Source organism: Lytechinus pictus, chromosome 16, assembly GCF_037042905.1.
Source record: "Lytechinus pictus isolate F3 Inbred chromosome 16, Lp3.0, whole genome shotgun sequence".
NCBI classification, from domain to species: domain Eukaryota; kingdom Metazoa; phylum Echinodermata; class Echinoidea; order Temnopleuroida; family Toxopneustidae; genus Lytechinus; species Lytechinus pictus.
The window spans coordinates 5,476,835-5,494,929 of NC_087260.1; the positions used below are offsets into that span (position 1 = coordinate 5,476,835).

The following is an 18,095-nucleotide window of genomic DNA, read 5'->3' on the forward strand; positions in this document are numbered from 1 at the left end:
AACTAGTTCGCTACTATTTCCCATCGTATATATAGAGGAGATCTGGAAAATAGCGAACTAGTTCGCTACAATTTCCCATCGTATAAAGGCTTATATATAGAGGAGATCCGAAAAATAGCGAACTAGTTCGCTACAATTTCTCGTCGTATATATAGAGGAGATCTGGAAAATAGCGAACTAGTTCGCTACAATTTCCCGTCGTAGAGATCCGAAAAATAGCGAACTAGTTCGCTACAATTCCCCCTCTTGTAGAGATCAGAAAAATAGCGAACTAGTTTGCTACAATTCCCCCTCGTATATATAGAAGAGATCCGAAAAATAGCGAACTAGTTCGCTACAATTCCCCCTCGTTTATATACATAGAGGAGATCCGAAAAATAGCGAACTAGTTCGCTACAATGCCCCCTCGTATATATATAGAGATCCGAAAAATAGCGAACTAGTTCGCTACAGTTTGACAAGTCGTATATATATAGACTAATACAAGGAGATGGCTACAAATTTCGACGCTTATATATAAGCGTTGAAGATCGCTATATTTGCCATCTATAAAATACCGACGTCTGACGAAAAGAATAACCAACCGATCAGCTGACGAGAACGCGAATCACGTGATCTTCATATCAGCTTCGATCGCGAGTCAGAAGAGAAGAGCAGCTGCCCAGAAAATCAGGAAAAAGCCGTGAAAATGTAAGTTCCCCTTCATTTCTTTCATTTTTTTGTTGTTGCTAACGATGCATTTACACTATAAAATTATAATTTAAATAAGAGAAAGGAATATAGCTTGTACTTGTGATATAATAATATAAATATCCTGTTCTCAGAGATTTCTAACCAAAAATACTACTGATGTCGCCTATGAGGTCCATACATGTAATGGTACTAGGAGTGCCAAAACCTGAAACTTTCACCCCCGAGATTTCTACTTTCCTTCTAAAAGATCTAGCTCTATCATGTACATGGGATAAAACTTCATTTCCGACATTTCTACGCTCTCGTTGTTATTTTTAAAACAAGAATTCATCAAAAAAATGAAAAAGTATTGTGAAAAGACGGAAGAGACTTGCCCGATGTTTACGCCGCCATCTTGTTTCTTATTGTACTTCCCCAACGTTACGCGACGCTGAGGTGGAGAAATTCAATTCTCATTGTTACAATTAAAAATTATGTATCTGATCAATTAAACATAGTGTGATTCATGTTGACAGCTCTAACAGTCAAAAGCATTTTCATTAGAATTTGCTGCATATAGAATGAACATGGTCTGTGTGAGCTGTGAAGGAAAAAATTGTACAACACTCAAGTAGTTTGGAAGTTCATGTTTAACACATTCTTTTGATATTTTATCATTTTGTTAGTGTTTTTATTTTTGCAATAAAGGATGATTTGCAATTTGATGGTGATTTTCTCAGGTATCTATTTTTTTATAGTATATTGATCGGCTACTCATCTAATGGTGTACATGTACTGTAGTGTACATGTAGGCCTTTCAAAATATACTTAAAGGACAAATCCACCCCAACAAAAAGTTGATTTGAATAAAAAGAGAAAAATCCAACAAGCATAACACTGAAAATTTCATCAAAATCGGATGTAAAATAAGAAAGTTATGACATTTTAAAGTTTCGCTTAATTTCACAAAACAGTTATATGCACATCCTGGCTGGTATGCAAATGGGGAGACTATGACGTCATCCACTCACTATTTCTTTTTTTATTTCATTATATGAAATATTCTCATTTTCTCATCATTTTCAAGTGATACAACGATTAATTCTTCCCTGAATATGTGGAATTAGCATTGTTTAATACTATATGGTTCAGTCAAGTTGGTCCTTATTTTCAAATCTGTAAAAAAATGAAATATTGTATAATTCAAACAATAAAAAACAAAAGAAATAGTGAGTGATGGACATCATCTAGTTGTGCATATCACTGTTTTGTGAAAAATAAGCGAAACTTTAAAATGTCATGACTTTCTAATTTTACATCCGATTTTGATGATATTTTCAGAACTATGCTAGTTTCATTTTTCTTATTTATTCAAGTCAGCATTTTCCTGGGGTGGACTTGACCTTCAATTCAAATTTTAGATGATTATTACAATTTTTTCCAATAAGTCTTGAGATTCCACCCCTTGGCAGTTCCAGTGTATCAATTTACATGTAGTTTTGTATTCAACACTGACCTGTTGTAAATATTTTTGTTGTCCTTGGAAAAAAAAGAAGGAAAAAAAGGAGAATTCCAGTTTAAATTTATTTAAAAAAAATGGACATATGTAAATACTAATTATCAACAAAATATGGGCTGAAATATTTAGACACATTCAATATTATTGACAAATACCGGTATGTACGGTACATGTACATGTGGAATCTTATTACAGTACATGTACAGGACATTATGCGTACCGTACATGTATGGTGCATCCCCAGGTAATATCCAGGTTTTGGCACAGTGCCAATTTTGAATGTCAGCACAGCCATGGAGGTGATTCACTAAAGGGGAAGTACCTTATGTCATGTGATCTCTGCATTGTGTATTGAGTAGTACTAGTAGTGTGTATGGAGAAGGCAATGCATGTATGTTTTTGCAGGTGTAGGCTCTCTGGTTGTTTGAAATGTTGCATTTTATAGAACTTGCTATATATTTACAGTCCATATGAAGTGACTGAACTGTTTAAACTAAAGGGACCGTAGCCTCTTGACTAACAAATACAACATGTATTTCTTGTTTTGTTTTTTGTATCCAAGTAGACTAGACCTACAGATTACATTTACATGCCTCATTGTAGAAAGTAGAAACGTGAAGGGTTTAGGTTTAGGAATGCAGGTATTGTGTTTTTTTTATCAGATAGATATTACATTTGACAGTGCATGTACATGTCTAGGCCTACATGTAGGTGTAGAGGACTCTCTTTTATTGTCAATGTTGGCTGATTTTTTTTATAACAAAAAAAAAAGTTTGGGAGAATGTCCTCATATTTCTCACAATATGGATTTTCATTTCATCAAGAATTTCCATTTTTTCATGTTCATAATTCATGGAATTTCCCATATTGGAGAAGATTTAACATCTCGGACAGGATAGGTCCTACATTGTAGATTGACAGATAATGATATAATATACCCTCCAGAGAGTAATACTGCTGTTTCAATGTATGTAGTTAAAATAAGTAATGTGTACACATTATTGCATGCTAAGCATAAACACTACCTGTCAGGGAAAAAATAAATATTTGGGGGCTCCATTTTCCTTTTTTTTTTAATTCTGGGGCTCCATTTTTTACCTCTAGGGGGCTCCACTTTTCGTAAATATGTATGTATGTATTGTGCGACCCAGGACTATTCACCCATCCTTATAGCCACAGAATGCAGCACAGCTCACAGTCAATCATCACCGCAACAACACAGGTGGTGTGAAACTGCATTAGTGCCAAATCTGCCAATATATGAATACCCAGGCACTGACTGTTATTCACCAAAAATCCCCGCTGAAATCCTAATTTCGGCCTTCAAATTTCGGATTCCGCGGCATATTTCAAGAGCACCCGAAGGCTTAGTTTAGATTAAAGAACTGGGGTTGCCGAAAAATGCGCTAAAATGAAGAAAAAAAATCCTGTGATTTTGTTCAGAGTTCACGATCTTATTTTCTTGCAAATTTAGGATAGTATCTTCAAAATGCAATAAAAAAGGAAAATTTTCACTATCGAAGTTATGGAGGGACCTTGTGCGTTCCAGCCGGCTTGGGCCGGGGCCGTTGAGCTAGCAGCGCAGCGTGCTATCGCTTGGTAAATATTTCGGGGGCAACTTCCAGATTTTATACCACCCCCGAATGCATGATTTTGGGGGCGACTTTTGGCATATCCTGGACAAATTTCTTGCAATAATACCTCGGTCACATTTGCTCTACGGCGGCAGTACGGCGAGTCGAAAGCAGCCGTTTTAACATTTTTTTGGTACCAGCTATACATAGTTTGTTTGAATAAAACGGCTGTTTTCGACTCGCCGTACGGCCGCCGTAGAGCAAATGTGACCAAGGTATTACTTGCATATCCATTCTTGATTTATAGTCTTCTTCCAATGTTACTTGTTACAATGTACTTGCAATTTAGCAACAGAAATTTTTGATTAAGTACACATGTTTTCTTGCAGCACCCCCTTAGAGAACCTACTTTTTTTTAACCTTCAAATTTATAACCTGATATTTGTCTTCTTTTGTTTTCTGCAGTCCAAAATTGGAAACATGAGCAGTCACACACTGCCCCCAGAGGGAGGGGGCGGCAAGGCTGGGGGTAGCCCTTCAGCGCCGGCCAGCCAGACCTCGACCCAACTCCCCAAGCAGCCCACGCAGCCGCCCCCAACGCAGAAGGTCGTAGCCGAGAAGAAGCCCCAGGAAAAGGCCAAAGTAATAGTGCAGCCGGTTCATCCGCCCCTGTCCACGACGCTTCCACTGCTGAGACAGAGTGATTCGCCTACTCTTGGGCAACAGCAGCAGCCAACGCCTGCCATCATTGAAACTACCGTACCTGTGAGTTACTCCTGGGGGATGATTGGCTTTCACTAACAGCTAAAATCGATTTTAAGCAAGATAAAGTCAATTTTATCAGATTTGATTGGCTCACAATTTTTTAATTGATTTGACTTTTTAGCTGTTATTTAATGTGTAATCACCCATCTGTTGATGTATGTAGTTATGTAGGCTCTGTTTCATGATATTTTTAGACGAAGTGTTGGAATTAAAATCAACTAAAGAAAAAAATCCTGGACAAAATCGAATGGAATAATTTCATTAAGAATTCTGAAGATACCGGTAATAATGATTGCTGATTATTTGTAGCACAGAGTACATGTATGTGTGGTTAGGTCTTAGAAAATCATAGCATCAAGATACAAATGAGCCTGGCACCACACTGGTTTTCGTTTAGATTTCAAAGAGTTGTGAATGAGAATAAATTTTATAATAGGCAGGTAAAGCAGCTGATAAGTTTCAAGTAACCTCTATCTTTCTAGACTGCTTTCATATTCTCTATAGCTGTGTCGCTATTCTCATCTGACTTTGTTAAAACCTGTAATCCTTTCCTTTATCCGATTTAATTTCAAATTATTGAGGCTTTCATTAACAGGAACACTATGTTATTAAATACATGTAGGTGCCATATTCTAGGACAATGAGATTATCCAAGGGCCGTCTGCACCAGCCCGAGTTTTCAAATTAAAAAAATGAATCCGATATAAATGTTTGCATTACTTTGAAGTACAGTCATACAAATCATAGAAATTTAATTTCTTTATGAAATATAGTTTAACACTATTTTAATTTAATTTTTTAAATTTTATTTTGAACAGATCATCAAGCCAAGCATTCCTAACCTGAAACAACAGGCTGTGCCCATTCTATCAGGGGTAGCGTCCACCAAGCCTTTGCTGACCCCGAGTGCCCCAATTTCCTACACCACCACCACCTCAACCGCACCGACCACTACACCCTTTGCACACCCCCACAGCACCAGTTCTGCCACGCCCAACACCCCCGCCATAGTCACCACCCAAGCTCGACCAGGGTACCAACCCCTGAGCGTTACCATGACCACTGTGGTTCCGACAAGGATCACGACTACGGTTGCTGCGACGTCGGGCGCTGCAGCTTCAGCTGTAGGCGTTGTCCCAGCAACCGGTGTCCCAGCCCAGTACATCCCCACTGTTCAGAAGCTACCACCCAACTCACAAGCAGCAGAAGTACCTGGTCATACCAAAGCGGGCTCGATCCCCTCCTCACACCTGGTAGCAGGGGCGACGACAGTTACCCATAGTATGTTAACGGGACCGTATATCAGCGGTGCTCCTATTGGATTGCAGCTGCCACCAGGCACCCTCCCATACTCCGCACACCTTCCCCGGGGTATGTTAACAAGTTTCCCACTTTGGTATTCATAGTGCTGGACTTCCCTACTTTTAATATAGGGGATTTTCTTGTTTCTTTTTAAGGGGGGAGGGTAATTAAGATATTCTTTTTAGATGCCAGATTAGTGCACATAATATCTAAATATTTTAGTTTTGTATCATTTGAAATTCAGAAAACTCATGAATATATAGATTTAAAAAGTCTTTAAATTTTGAATGAAATAAGTTTATTGACAGTCCATGTCTATTGTCTAATCAGTATGCTGCAATAAAATAGGAAAAATTACAACAGACTACACTACCCACTAACTACATTTATGAGGTAATAATATCCATAAACTATTCTATGTATAAAGCTTTTTTCTACATGGATTCCTGAAATTTCCTCAAATTTCCTGTCACTGAGCTTCCTCAATTGTAACAGGAATTTTCCTCTTTTTTCTCACTGAATCTGAACCATATCTATTGGCTATTGTATACATTTTATACTCCTTGCATTATCTGTTAAACTGTTAAACATTATCTGTACCACACTTATCAAGATATTGAATTTTTATCCAGGAGCAACATCAGCTAACCTTGGTCTTGCTGCCACAGCCAAGTCGGGTATCACTACAGCCCTGTTGACCAGAGCTGGTGTCCCTCAAGGCGCAGTTGTTAGCACCAGTACATTTCCTCAGCAGCCCATGTATGGTTACTCTGTAAGTTGAGGGATATTCATTCTGATACTGCTTGAATGTGTCCTTTAGTCCATTATTCAATATGTACAATAATCTGTAATCCTTGAAGCCTTTTTTATTTTATGTATTACTTGCTAGAAAAAATCACCAGCACTTAAAAAAAATGTGTATAGTTTTTATGATGTTTTTATTTTTGCTGGTGGTAAAGTACAGGAGTATATATTGTAAATTTAGTATAAAGTTTGTATTGTGATTGTTCCTGTAGCATATTATACTACATAGAAACATAAGGGCCCCCTCTTACAAAGAGTTGCGATTGATCCAATCATTCACAACTATGGACAGCCAGCAACGTCAACATCTATGATTCATGTTTGTTCAAATTATATTCTAACTATGATGTATATTCTTGCATTCCATTTTTTCCTCGAAAATTCACTGTGCTTCTCATTGTGCAAATTTCCTGTAAAAAAAATTATGACACTGATGGATATCGATAGAGTTACGATTGATAGGATCAATCATAACTTTGTAAGATGGGGCCCAGGGCCCCGTTGTACAAAGAGTTACGATTGATCCGATCAATCGTAACTCTATGGAAATCCATCAGTGTCATAATTTTTTCTACAGGAAATTTGCAAATTGTCCTTTGTAATCAAAGGAGAACACCCCAAATTGTCAAGAAATCAATGAATTTATGGATATGCATTCATATCTAGGTTTTTTTTTTTAACAAACATGCATTTCGTATGTTGACTTTGCTGGCTTGCCATAGTTACAATTGATCGGATCAATCGTAACTCTTTGTACAATGGGGCCCAGGAGTACTTACATGTATCACTCAGAAAGTCTTGCTGATATGGATTTTGAACCGCTTTATAATCTTTTCTGGGAATACAAATTCAAGTCGTGCTTATACATGCAGTTGAAGTTTGTAGAATTAATTAATGATTAACATGTATCTGCTCTCCTGGGCCCCGTCTTACAAAGAGTTACAAGTGATCCAATCAATCTTAACTCTATGGAAATCCATCAGTGTCATAATTTTTTCTACCGAAAATTGACAAAATGTCCTTTGTAAACAAAGGAAAACACACTTAATTGTCAAAAAATCAATGACTTTATGGATATACAATTATATCCAGAAGAATTTTTGAACCAGCATGCCTTCACATGTTGACTTTGCTGGCTTTCCATAGTTGCGATTGATCAGATCAATCGTAACTCTTTGAAAGACAGGCCCCTGGTCTTAACCTCACAACCCTTGTCGTCAGAATTCAACTCAGAATATAAAATATCTAATCTCTTTTAACAATTTGAACAGCGCCACCATGCACCAGGTCAGGTCCATCTCTTAACGCAGCGAGCCGGGTCACCTGGTGTCCTGGCAGCAGGAGCCCTCCCTCGGGCTGCATCCCCAGCCAGTACTCTGGCTTCGTCACAGCCTCATGAATCACTAAGGTAGGCCTAGGATCTTTACGAGATCTCTCATAATGTTTTTCAAAATTTAAAGGACACGTCCACCCCAACAAAAAGTTGATTTGAATAAAAAAGAAAAATCCAACAAGCATAACACTGAAAATTTCATCAAAATTGGATATAAAATAAGAAACTTACGACATTTCAAAGTTTTGCTTAATTTCACAAAACCGTTATATGCTCATCCTGATGAATATGCAAATGAGGAGACTGATGATGTCATCCACTCACTATTCATTTTGTATTTTATTATATGAAATAGGGAATATCTTATTTTTCTCCTCATTGTCGAGTGGAACAGCGATTAATTCCTCCCTGAACATGTGGAATGAGCATTGATTAATACTATATGATTCAGTCAAGTTGGTCCTTATTGTCAAATCTATAAAAAAATGAAATATTGTATTATTCAAACAATAAAAAACAAAAGAAATATTGAGTGAGGGACATCATCGACTGTCTGATTTGAGTTGTACATATCACTGTTTTGTGAAAAATAGGCAAAACTTTAAAATGTCATAACTTTCTTACTTTACATCCGATTTTGATGTTGTAGTTTTGCTAGATTGATTTTTCTCTATTTATTCAAATCAACATTTTTCTGGGGTGGACTTGACCTTTAAAAAGAACAAAGGCAGCTTAGAAAGAGCTGTTTTTGTCTCACCTGCATTGAGCGGGAATATAGGCGCTGCTTTTCGGACAGCAGCGGCGTCAACATTGAAATCTTAACCCAATGTTAAGTTTTTGAAATGTCATCATAACTTAGAAAGTATATGGACCTAGCTCTAAAAGTAAGCTTATTCTGGGCTGTCTTAAAGAATTTAAAATTTTGCGATAAAAGGTGGTAGGTAATATCCCAGTGTTGTTTAGGTTTTTGTCTTAAAATGAAGTTCTTAGTGATTCACCAGTGTGCTCTTGGATCAGTGACTATTATTTAATGGTTTGAATCTAGAGATTTAATACCAGCACATACTATGGCCTCCAATGGCTAATCTATTATGTCAGATTGTGTCGGAATGTTGGATTAGTCTGACGTTCTAAATATAGATGTGTGCTAAATGATAAAAGATAATCCAGAAGTGATCTCAATTTCTTTCAAGTAACATACCTATTCAAGGTTTTTTAGAACATCTTATGTTGAATACTCTTATTCATTGATCTCTCCTTGTTCTTTTTGTTTATTCTCTGTCAGATTGATACCTCATATGATCCCATCAAGTCAAGGTTTGAAACCAGATGGCTCTTCCCAGCAAACGAAGGTTGAACTTAAGATGGTCATCAAGAAGGATACCACCAAACCCGACCCAGCCGCCAAGACGGACCCCAAACCCGACACGAGACCATCATCGCGGATAGACACCACCGATAAACCGGGAGACGCGAAGAAGGACGGGAAAGCGGAAGAGCGTGTGCAAGGAGTCAAGCTTGCCGTGGCCATGGCGGCTCCTAAGGGTGCCTCAACCCTGGAGAAGGATCACCCGAGGGACGATGTTGCACGAAGTGCCGCTGAGACTACCAAGGTAGAGATGAGGGTAGATGTCAGGCCCATGCACAGAGGTCCAACGGAGGTGATGGGGCCGAGATGGTCTGTACCGACTCAGAGGTGGGGTGGCATCCCGTCGTCGGGGGCACCGGGTGCTCTACCAGGTCACATGATGACCCAGGTGGTCACCAACGTCGGCGGTATGGTTCACCCAATCACGACTGTCCCTGCTGGTACGGCGAGCAGTAAGTAGCCTAACCTACCCCCGTTTGGGTATGAGGGTCCTCATGCTGTGATTTCGCTCAATCACTGTTGATGCAGAGCCCCTGGTAATTAAAAATAACAAAAAAGCAAAAGGAGGAAACTTTATTGAAAGGGATGCATGGCAATTGCAGACCTGCCAACCAGTACGTTTTAGCTGTAATTAGTACGTTTTCATTAAAAAATGTGTTTGTTTTTTTTTTTTTTTTTTTTAACAAAATCGTAATTTATTGAGAAAAATCATCTCTATATGTCTCTATTTCATAAAACGTACACAAATATGGTTATTAGATCAATGTAATTTCAGGTAACTTGTTTTTTTTTTCAATCATTTTGTAAAAACCAGGGTGAGATATACACAAGTTTCAATGGGTTTTTTTTTTCATCTGCAAGAGCAGTGCGCATTTTAGCTTGTATGCAGCTTGAGCGCCGTGATGGGCAAGTGCGCCAAGCATTTTATTATGAAATACATTTTTTTGGGGAAAAATACAAAATATTTATCTCACACGGTAGAAATACTGATTTTTTTTGTCAAAATACTGATTTTGGGGATAAGAATACTGAAAATGCAAAATACAACTTGGCAGCTCTGCAATTGCATCAGCCTCATAATCAGTATGAAAATTTAATATGTTTTTTTTTTATAATAGTTTGTTGCTCACTTGATGTATATGCAGTTCAAACACAATTCAGACTCGTGTCAATGTCATGATAGAAACTGAATAGAAAATCTTGTTCCTTTCAATTAGTTGATTGAAATAAGAAATCATCACTCAAACTACGAACTCAATGTAAAATATCATTTTGTCATGAAAGCATTTACATTCTTCATTGATTTATTTATTGCTTCAGCGTCATCGCACCATATGGTCAGGGCGCCCCCACCCACGACATCAGGCACAGGAACATCACAGCCCAGTGCAACTAATTCAGGCAACATTCCTGTTGGTAAGTTCCAAATTCATTTTGTTTTTTCCAATAATCTACCACTTTTAAGTATAATTAACCAAATGGTTCATGAGAACAGTATCCTTGGTACTGGATTCAGTTAAAAATTTCAACATTCTCCGGTCCCTGAGGAAATACTTCTAGATTTTGTCGCCACATTTGGGATCGACCAATCTCTGCAGACGATCCACTCATATGTTATTTCCTGCAGGAATCACTTGGCTAGAAAACAATATCTTCTTCTAGACTCAAACACTTATTGGTAAATTTGTTCGATTCTATGTAGTGTTGAGCACAAGGCCAGAAAGGCCAAGGTCAAATGACTTTATCCCTCTGACGCTATGGCAAAGGCTAAGGAATTGTCGTCCAAGGATAAGGCCTTTGTCTTGAGTAGCAAAACCCAGATTCTGTTAATTAATGATTAAGTAATATTGTAATTATCAGCATAATTAGTATTTCATTATTTATTATTTGATATTCCATGTACCCCCCCCCCTCACCAATATTTCCTTTCTTATCTCATTTCTTCTTCCTTTCTCATCTTTCCACTCCTGTTTTCTGTCATATTTCCTCTCCTTTGCTTTTCTTTCTTATTTCTTCTTAATTTCCTCATTGTAGTTCTTTCCTTACTTTCACATTGATATTCATGTACAGTGTTAAATATGATTCTTTTTTTCCTGTTCTTATATTTGTATTTGTTTATCCTATTTTTCATGTGTGCACCATTTTTATATTGTCAATAATCAATCTGACTTATTTGAAATGAATAAATGAAGACATAAAAATCTTTAATACCAACAGATATTCCAATGAATTCACCTCCTATATTTCTTTTTTTAATATTACCCCATCAGCTAAGGTCTATCCCCGCCAGCAGCCCACTCCACAGGTCCCACCCGCCCAGAGGTTCCCCATGCTCTCGGACCAAACGGGACCCGCCTATATCCAAATGCACCGGAGCTCACCGGGTGTGACCACCAGTACCCCATCCTCGACCCACCCTGCTACCATCGCCACCACCGTACCGGTCACCCACACCACGCCTGCAGGGTCAACGGAGGTCAAGATGGAGAGATATGCCCTCTCGTATTATTATCATCCAGAATTAGGTAAGAATCAGTGGATTCAGTCTCCTAATTGAAGAAATGATGAAAATCCATATTTTATTTTAATTGTTTTTTCCCCTCGGGGATTGAGGGGCGGGGTGGATGAGCAGGGAAAAGATTTCATTCTTTTTTACTTAAAGGGGAAGTTCACCCTGACACAATGTTTACTGTAAATATAGCAGAAATAATAATGAAAATATTGCCGAAGATTTGAGAAAAATCCACCAAAGAATAAAATATTATTAGAATTTTAATCATTTGATTTTTTACGTCGTATGCGATCAGCTTTCCTACATATCGTGTTGTAAAAAAATCAATGATATGTCATTTTCTCAGAAAATTGAAAATTGTTTTTACTGTACCATCAATATATCAGTAGACAAATCATTTCACACCCATTTCTAAATAGGAAACAAAAATAAGTCATGACGAACAATGAAAAAAATGAAATTTATGCATTTGATATTCTACAACATATGGGGCAGCTGCTCGTTTATGACGTCACAAATCCAAAACTTTAAATTCTAATAACTTTTTTAATCTTGAATTGATTTTCCTCAAACCTTCACCAATATTTTTTATTATTTTTTTCTGCTATTTTCACCACAACCTTTTCTTCAGGGTGAACTTCCCCTTTAATTTGTTAAAGCATATCTATTGTTGTATATTTAGGCAGTAGGTTGTGAAAAGTAGGGCCCCCCCCAAAAAAAAAAAAAAAGGATTTTTAAAATGATAAATATATTCTTCTTTTTTTTAAAGTGTAGTGTCAAATCTGTCTAGTAAGACAACTCAAGGGAAACAGAAAAAGTGGCCTCTGAAGACAGGTGGCCCTTATAGCATATAGACAGATTCTGCAACCCATGTTCCATTCGAATGGGAGACAATTTTGGCGGCCACTGAAAAAGCCATGTTTTCACAATAGACAGGTGGCTGCGAAGATAGGGTTTGACTGTGTTTGAGAGGAGGGCCCCATGATACAAAGCCTAGCGATTGATTATCGCAGTGGCCGCGGAACGGTTTTAAAAAGTGGGGGGAGAGGCTGACCATGCAAGAAATCAACCAGATGGTCATTATTTCGTTTTTGTACACGGTTTTGGAAAAAAGCGGCAGGGGCTGAAGCCCCTGCGGCCCGTGCTGCATCATGCCGATTTACATGATTACGTGGAGCGTTGTGGCCCAGTGTAGACTAGTCTTCTGACTTTGAAACAGAGGGTCGTGTGTTCGAATCCCAACCATGGCGTAATTTCCTTCAGCAAGAAATTAATCCACATCGTGCTGCACTCGACCCAGTTGAGGTGAATGGGTACCCGGCAGAAATAATTCCTTGAATGCATGAGCGCTGAAAGGCAGCTTGAGCTAAAGCCGGGGTAATAATAATAACAACGCGCCTCGGAATAGAATATTTCTAGATAGATGGCGCTATATAAAAGCCTATTATTATTATTATTTTATGATTGATCATGCGCAATAATCAGTGCAATCAATCATAGGAATCAGCCTAACCCTTCTTGAAGCACAAACAAATTGCTTGTTTATGATACTTCACAAGTTTACATACAGCTTGGAAATAGTTGTTTTACCCATTTTCTTTGAAGCTATATACGGTATGGTCTAATGATTATATCCCAAGTTATTGTACAGGTTACCCCAAATGTAGAAAGATAAGAAAGTGAACACAATTTGACTTTTTGGCTTCCTATAATGTTAGCATAGAGTTAAACCACGGCCTGAGTTAATCTGGGTCCGTAACACAAAGCTTACCAATGATCATAGAACATTTTCTACGATTGATTGCATTGACTACATTGTACAATCAAGCGTATGATTAATCTCTAAACTTTATAATACAATTTATGCATTTAAGATTTTTCTGTATTTTCACCTTTAATGATCACACACAGTGACTCCAATTGAATAAATGTGAGTATGATTTATAACTCATTTTACTATATTTTCACGGTAATAACTTTAAATATTTTTTTGTTTTGTTTTCCATAGGTTACCAGCATGCTGTTGCTATGCAACAGTATCCAGGTCGTCATGGTTACAATCCAATCATTAGACCGCCAGTTGGTATGTATTATTTCTTCCCTTGTAATATTTTTTTCTGTCTTTTTATGTAAATCATAATTAGTTTTCAAAGTACTCATCAATCATAAGTTCTAGACTCTAAGCAGGTATTTAATCATAAAAAAACACCCTGTATTAATCCATACTTATATGTTTTAAAGTGAAAATGTATTTGGTTGATCAGTCTAAGGGGGTTTTCAATGTCGGTTTCAAAATTTAAATGGCAACATGAATCATTAAAAACACGATTACAAAACATGGATATAATGACAAACAAAGGGTGTGCTCAATGTCCTCCATTGCCTATCGTAAAAGTAAACGTGTTCAAATCATGATTCGGAGGAAAATTTAAACATCAGAAAAGATGCGTTTGTAAACGCGATCACCTCAGATTTTATGATCTTCAGCGCAGTGAATGCAACCTTGAACACGATTGAGATTTTAAGCATCTTTAAATTTGCTCTCGCAGTGGAAGCCTATACAAGCAGGTGCCAGAATGGACCTTTCTTGTGATTGGTCAAACTACACAATAAAGCTGCGCTAAAGAAAGCAGAAAATTTAAGGACGATCAACATATAAACAGCTTTATATTTTCGACACTAAACAGTGTTCAGCTGATCGTGTTTGTGTTCTGTGTTTTGTAATTGAGTTTTCAATCATGATTTATGCTGATGTTTAAATATGAAACTCGATATTGAACACACCCAAAGATTTCCTTCCTTTTTTTGGTGTACTGGAGCCAATTATGTAACACCCCTCAGAACTTGGTCTGGTAGCGTTCCATGGATTGCTTTCATATGACCAGGGTCCCATTTCAGAAAGGCTTGTTATAATAACAAATGCACAGTTTCTATAATAAAATTCCTAATAGCCAATCAGATTGAAGGGTTTCAGTAGCTTTTAACTTTTTTTTCCACACTCCTTTCAGATGGCCAACACAGATTACCTCTTCACCCCGGCTCATCCCTCAATCAGAACAGTCCCGTTGCAGCAGCATTGGCAGCCACGGCCCACGCAGCCAATATGGTCGGGGCCCCCGGAAGGCCGGGCCAGCTGACTATGATGGTGGGAGCGGACCACAGGCGGCCTATTGGCTTGCAGGGTAATACTACCCCGGGGGTGCCCAGCACTAGTGTGGGGGAAGGTTGGTCAAAAATGCTTGTTGGCATGTCTGTTGACCTGTGTGGTCGTGTCCAGTGGGAAAGTTTGAAGTAGAGGTAGCATGTTTGCTGTGGGTAGATTTGGAACATTATGATAAACTAGGTAGTTTTATGATTTGGTGTGCATGTTTTCCTTATTTCACATTATTTTATATTATTTTGCACAGAGTATTCTTTATCTGTTCAGTCTTAGATTTGTTTGTTTTGAAATTAATGATTAGGGTCTGGATACCAGTTTGAAGTATTCGTTTTGATATTTTTGGCGTATACACTATACACACTTGAGTTTTGCATATTGCATGTGATTCTTTTGTACTTTTTAAGTTCAGCTTGATATATCTTGTTTCAAGGAAAGATATGCATGCTTGCCAAATGACAATGCACTCTTTGCACATTGAAGCCTTATATTTTTGTCTCGCCTGCATAGCAGGGCGAGACTATAGGTGCCGCTTTTCCGACTGCGGCGGCTTCAACATCAAATCTTAACCTAAGGTTAAGTTTTTGAAATGACATCATAACTTAAAAAGTATATGGACCTAGTTCATGAAACTTGGACATATGGTTAATCAAGTATTACTGAACATCCTGCCTGAGTTTCAGGTCACATGACCAAGGTCAAAGGTCATTTAGGGTCAATGAACTTAGACCATGTTGGGAGAATTATTTTCAAAATCTTAACCGAAGGTTAAGTTTTTGAAATGACATCATAACTTAAAAAGTATATGGACCTAGTTCATGAAACTTGGGCATAATGTTAATCAAGTATTAGTTAACATCCTGCTCGAGTTTCAGGTCATGTGATCAAGGTCAAAGGTCATTTAGGGTCAATGAACTTTGGTCAAGTTGGGGGTATTTGTTGAATTACTATTATAACCCTGAAAGTTTATGGATCTAGTTCATAAAACTGTGGATATAAGAGTAATCAAGTATCACTGAACATCCCCTGTGAGTTTCAGGTCACAAAACCAAGGTCAAAGGTCAGTTAAGGTCAATAAACTTAGGCCATGTTGGGGTAATTGTTGAATTGCCATCATAACTTTGAAAGTTTATGGATAGAGTGAATGAAATGTAGTTGACATGTCTTAAGTCACCGTTCAAATGTCATTTATGGTCAATGAATGTGGTATTATGTCATTATATGAATGGTGTTTTTGTGAATGATTATTTTATAGTAGTTTTCAAAGTTAGCACTGCTGTTATATTAAATCGCGTAATGCAGGCGAGACTGCCAGAGGCGTTCCACTGGTTTTTTTAACACTCATTTTTTCATGCATGTGACTATTCTCAAAAAAAAAAAAGAATACTCAATCTATTTTACATTACTTTTTTACATTACATTATTTTAATTTGTGAGGAATGTGCTAATGCAGCTCTGAATGCCACAGCATATGACTTTGTACCTCAATAGACTAGTGAGTACTTGCAATGTTCATCGTCTATATATCATAGTTGTGGGCATATTGTATAATACTACATGATCAGAATGTTGTGCCTAGGGTAAGGATCCACGAAGTATTACATGATTACAGGTCAAGTCCACCCCAGCAAAATGTTGATTTGAATAAATAGAGAAAAATCAAATTAGCATAACAGCGAAAATTTCATCAAAATCGGATGTAAAATAAGAAAGTTATGGCATTTTAAAGTTTCGCTTACTTTTCACAAAACAGTGATATGCACAAGTCAGTGACATGCAATTGAGTCAGTCGATGATGTCCATCACTAACTTTTTCTTTTGTTTTTTATTGTTTGAAATTTACAATATTTCATTTTTTTACAGATTTGACCATAGGGACCTACTTGACTCAACCATATAGTATCAAACAATGCTAATTCCACGTATATAGGGAGGAATTAATCACTGTTTCACTTGACATTGAGGAGATAATTAGAATATTTCATATATCATATGATAAAATACAAAAGAAATAGTGAGTGGATGACGTCATTAGTCTCCTCATTTGCATACCGACCAGGATATGCAGCATAACTGTTTTGTGAAATTAGCGAAACTTTAAAATGTCATAACTTTCTTATTTTACATCCGATTTTGATGAAATTTTCAGTGTTATGCTTGTTGGATTTTTCTCGTTTTATTCAAATAATTTTTTTGGGGGTGGACTTGTCCTTTAATTTAGGTCTTTAGCAGGAGGATGTTACACTAGGGTTGTCAGCACTGACTAAAATGTCAGTTCCAGCAATGTTAGTGGATTGGTTTTAATTGGCTGAGAAACGCTGGACTCTGATTGTTGATACTATGGTAACTATCAGAGTTGACAATTTAATCAGTGTTGACAACTTTCTTGAAATACCCCCCTGTTAAAAGTAGCTGTAGAATATTGGCTTTAAGTAGTCTGTATAAACAGGTTTGAAGCTAATCGCTTGTAGTTTCAGCAAAGAAGGATTTCACGAGAAAGTCTTTAAAACTAAGATGAATAGCACCATATTGCGGTAGATCCAGATCGGGTTTATTTACATAAATCTTACACTGTGAAATCATGAAATCTAGGCCAAAAATGACCACACTGAAGCTCACCAACACGGATAAGCACAAATGGGACAGTATCATTATTGCTCCATCAATTCATCAGCATTTACACATTTTCTATCAAAATCATTTGGCAAATATTTTTTATTCATACATACAAGGGCCATTCTTGGTCACGAGTGTGACCAAAATTAGGACATATCTTAACTTTAATTAGTTATAAATTTAAAAATGTTAGAGATTTGGTAATTCAAAGATTATATAACATTAACATGTTTTTATAGTCACCTATGATTTGGAAATATTTTTGCTGCCTCCAATATGCAGGTTCAAGGTCAAAGGTCAAAAGAAGTGGGTCACGTGTGTGACTTCACACAGAAGCATGATTTTGAAAGTGTGATTTCATTTTGAAATGCACAGGAGTTTCAAAATCATAATTATGAATTTCTAAAAAATGTTAGATTTATAACTTATTAAAGAAAAGATTGGTCATAATTTTGGTCACACACGTGACCAA

At 37.2% G+C, this 18,095-nt stretch overlaps 1 protein-coding gene across 4 annotated transcripts in view; it reads left to right on the forward strand.

The window, feature by feature from the left end:
- The window catches only part of LOC129279346 (histone deacetylase complex subunit SAP130-A-like), a 35,816-nt gene that overhangs the window by 2,430 nt on the left and 15,291 nt on the right, over window positions 1-18,095 (forward strand). For 2 of the 4 annotated variants that reach the window (XM_054915439.2, XM_054915440.2), the window contains exons 2-10: window positions 4,231-4,530; window positions 5,349-5,901; window positions 6,465-6,604; window positions 7,908-8,044; window positions 9,255-9,790; window positions 10,659-10,754; window positions 11,609-11,863; window positions 13,859-13,933; window positions 14,859-15,032. In XM_054915439.2, the coding sequence (XP_054771414.2) occupies window positions 4,246-4,530; window positions 5,349-5,901; window positions 6,465-6,604; window positions 7,908-8,044; window positions 9,255-9,790; window positions 10,659-10,754; window positions 11,609-11,863; window positions 13,859-13,933; window positions 14,859-15,032 (2,251 nt within the window). In that variant the 5' untranslated portion in view covers window positions 4,231-4,245. Of the gene's footprint in view, window positions 1-4,230; window positions 4,531-5,348; window positions 5,902-6,464; window positions 6,605-7,907; window positions 8,045-9,254; window positions 9,791-10,658; window positions 10,755-11,608; window positions 11,864-13,858; window positions 13,934-14,858; window positions 15,075-18,095 lie in introns of all 4 variants that reach the window. The other 2 variants (XM_054915435.2, XM_054915436.2) reach the window with 1 other exon arrangement.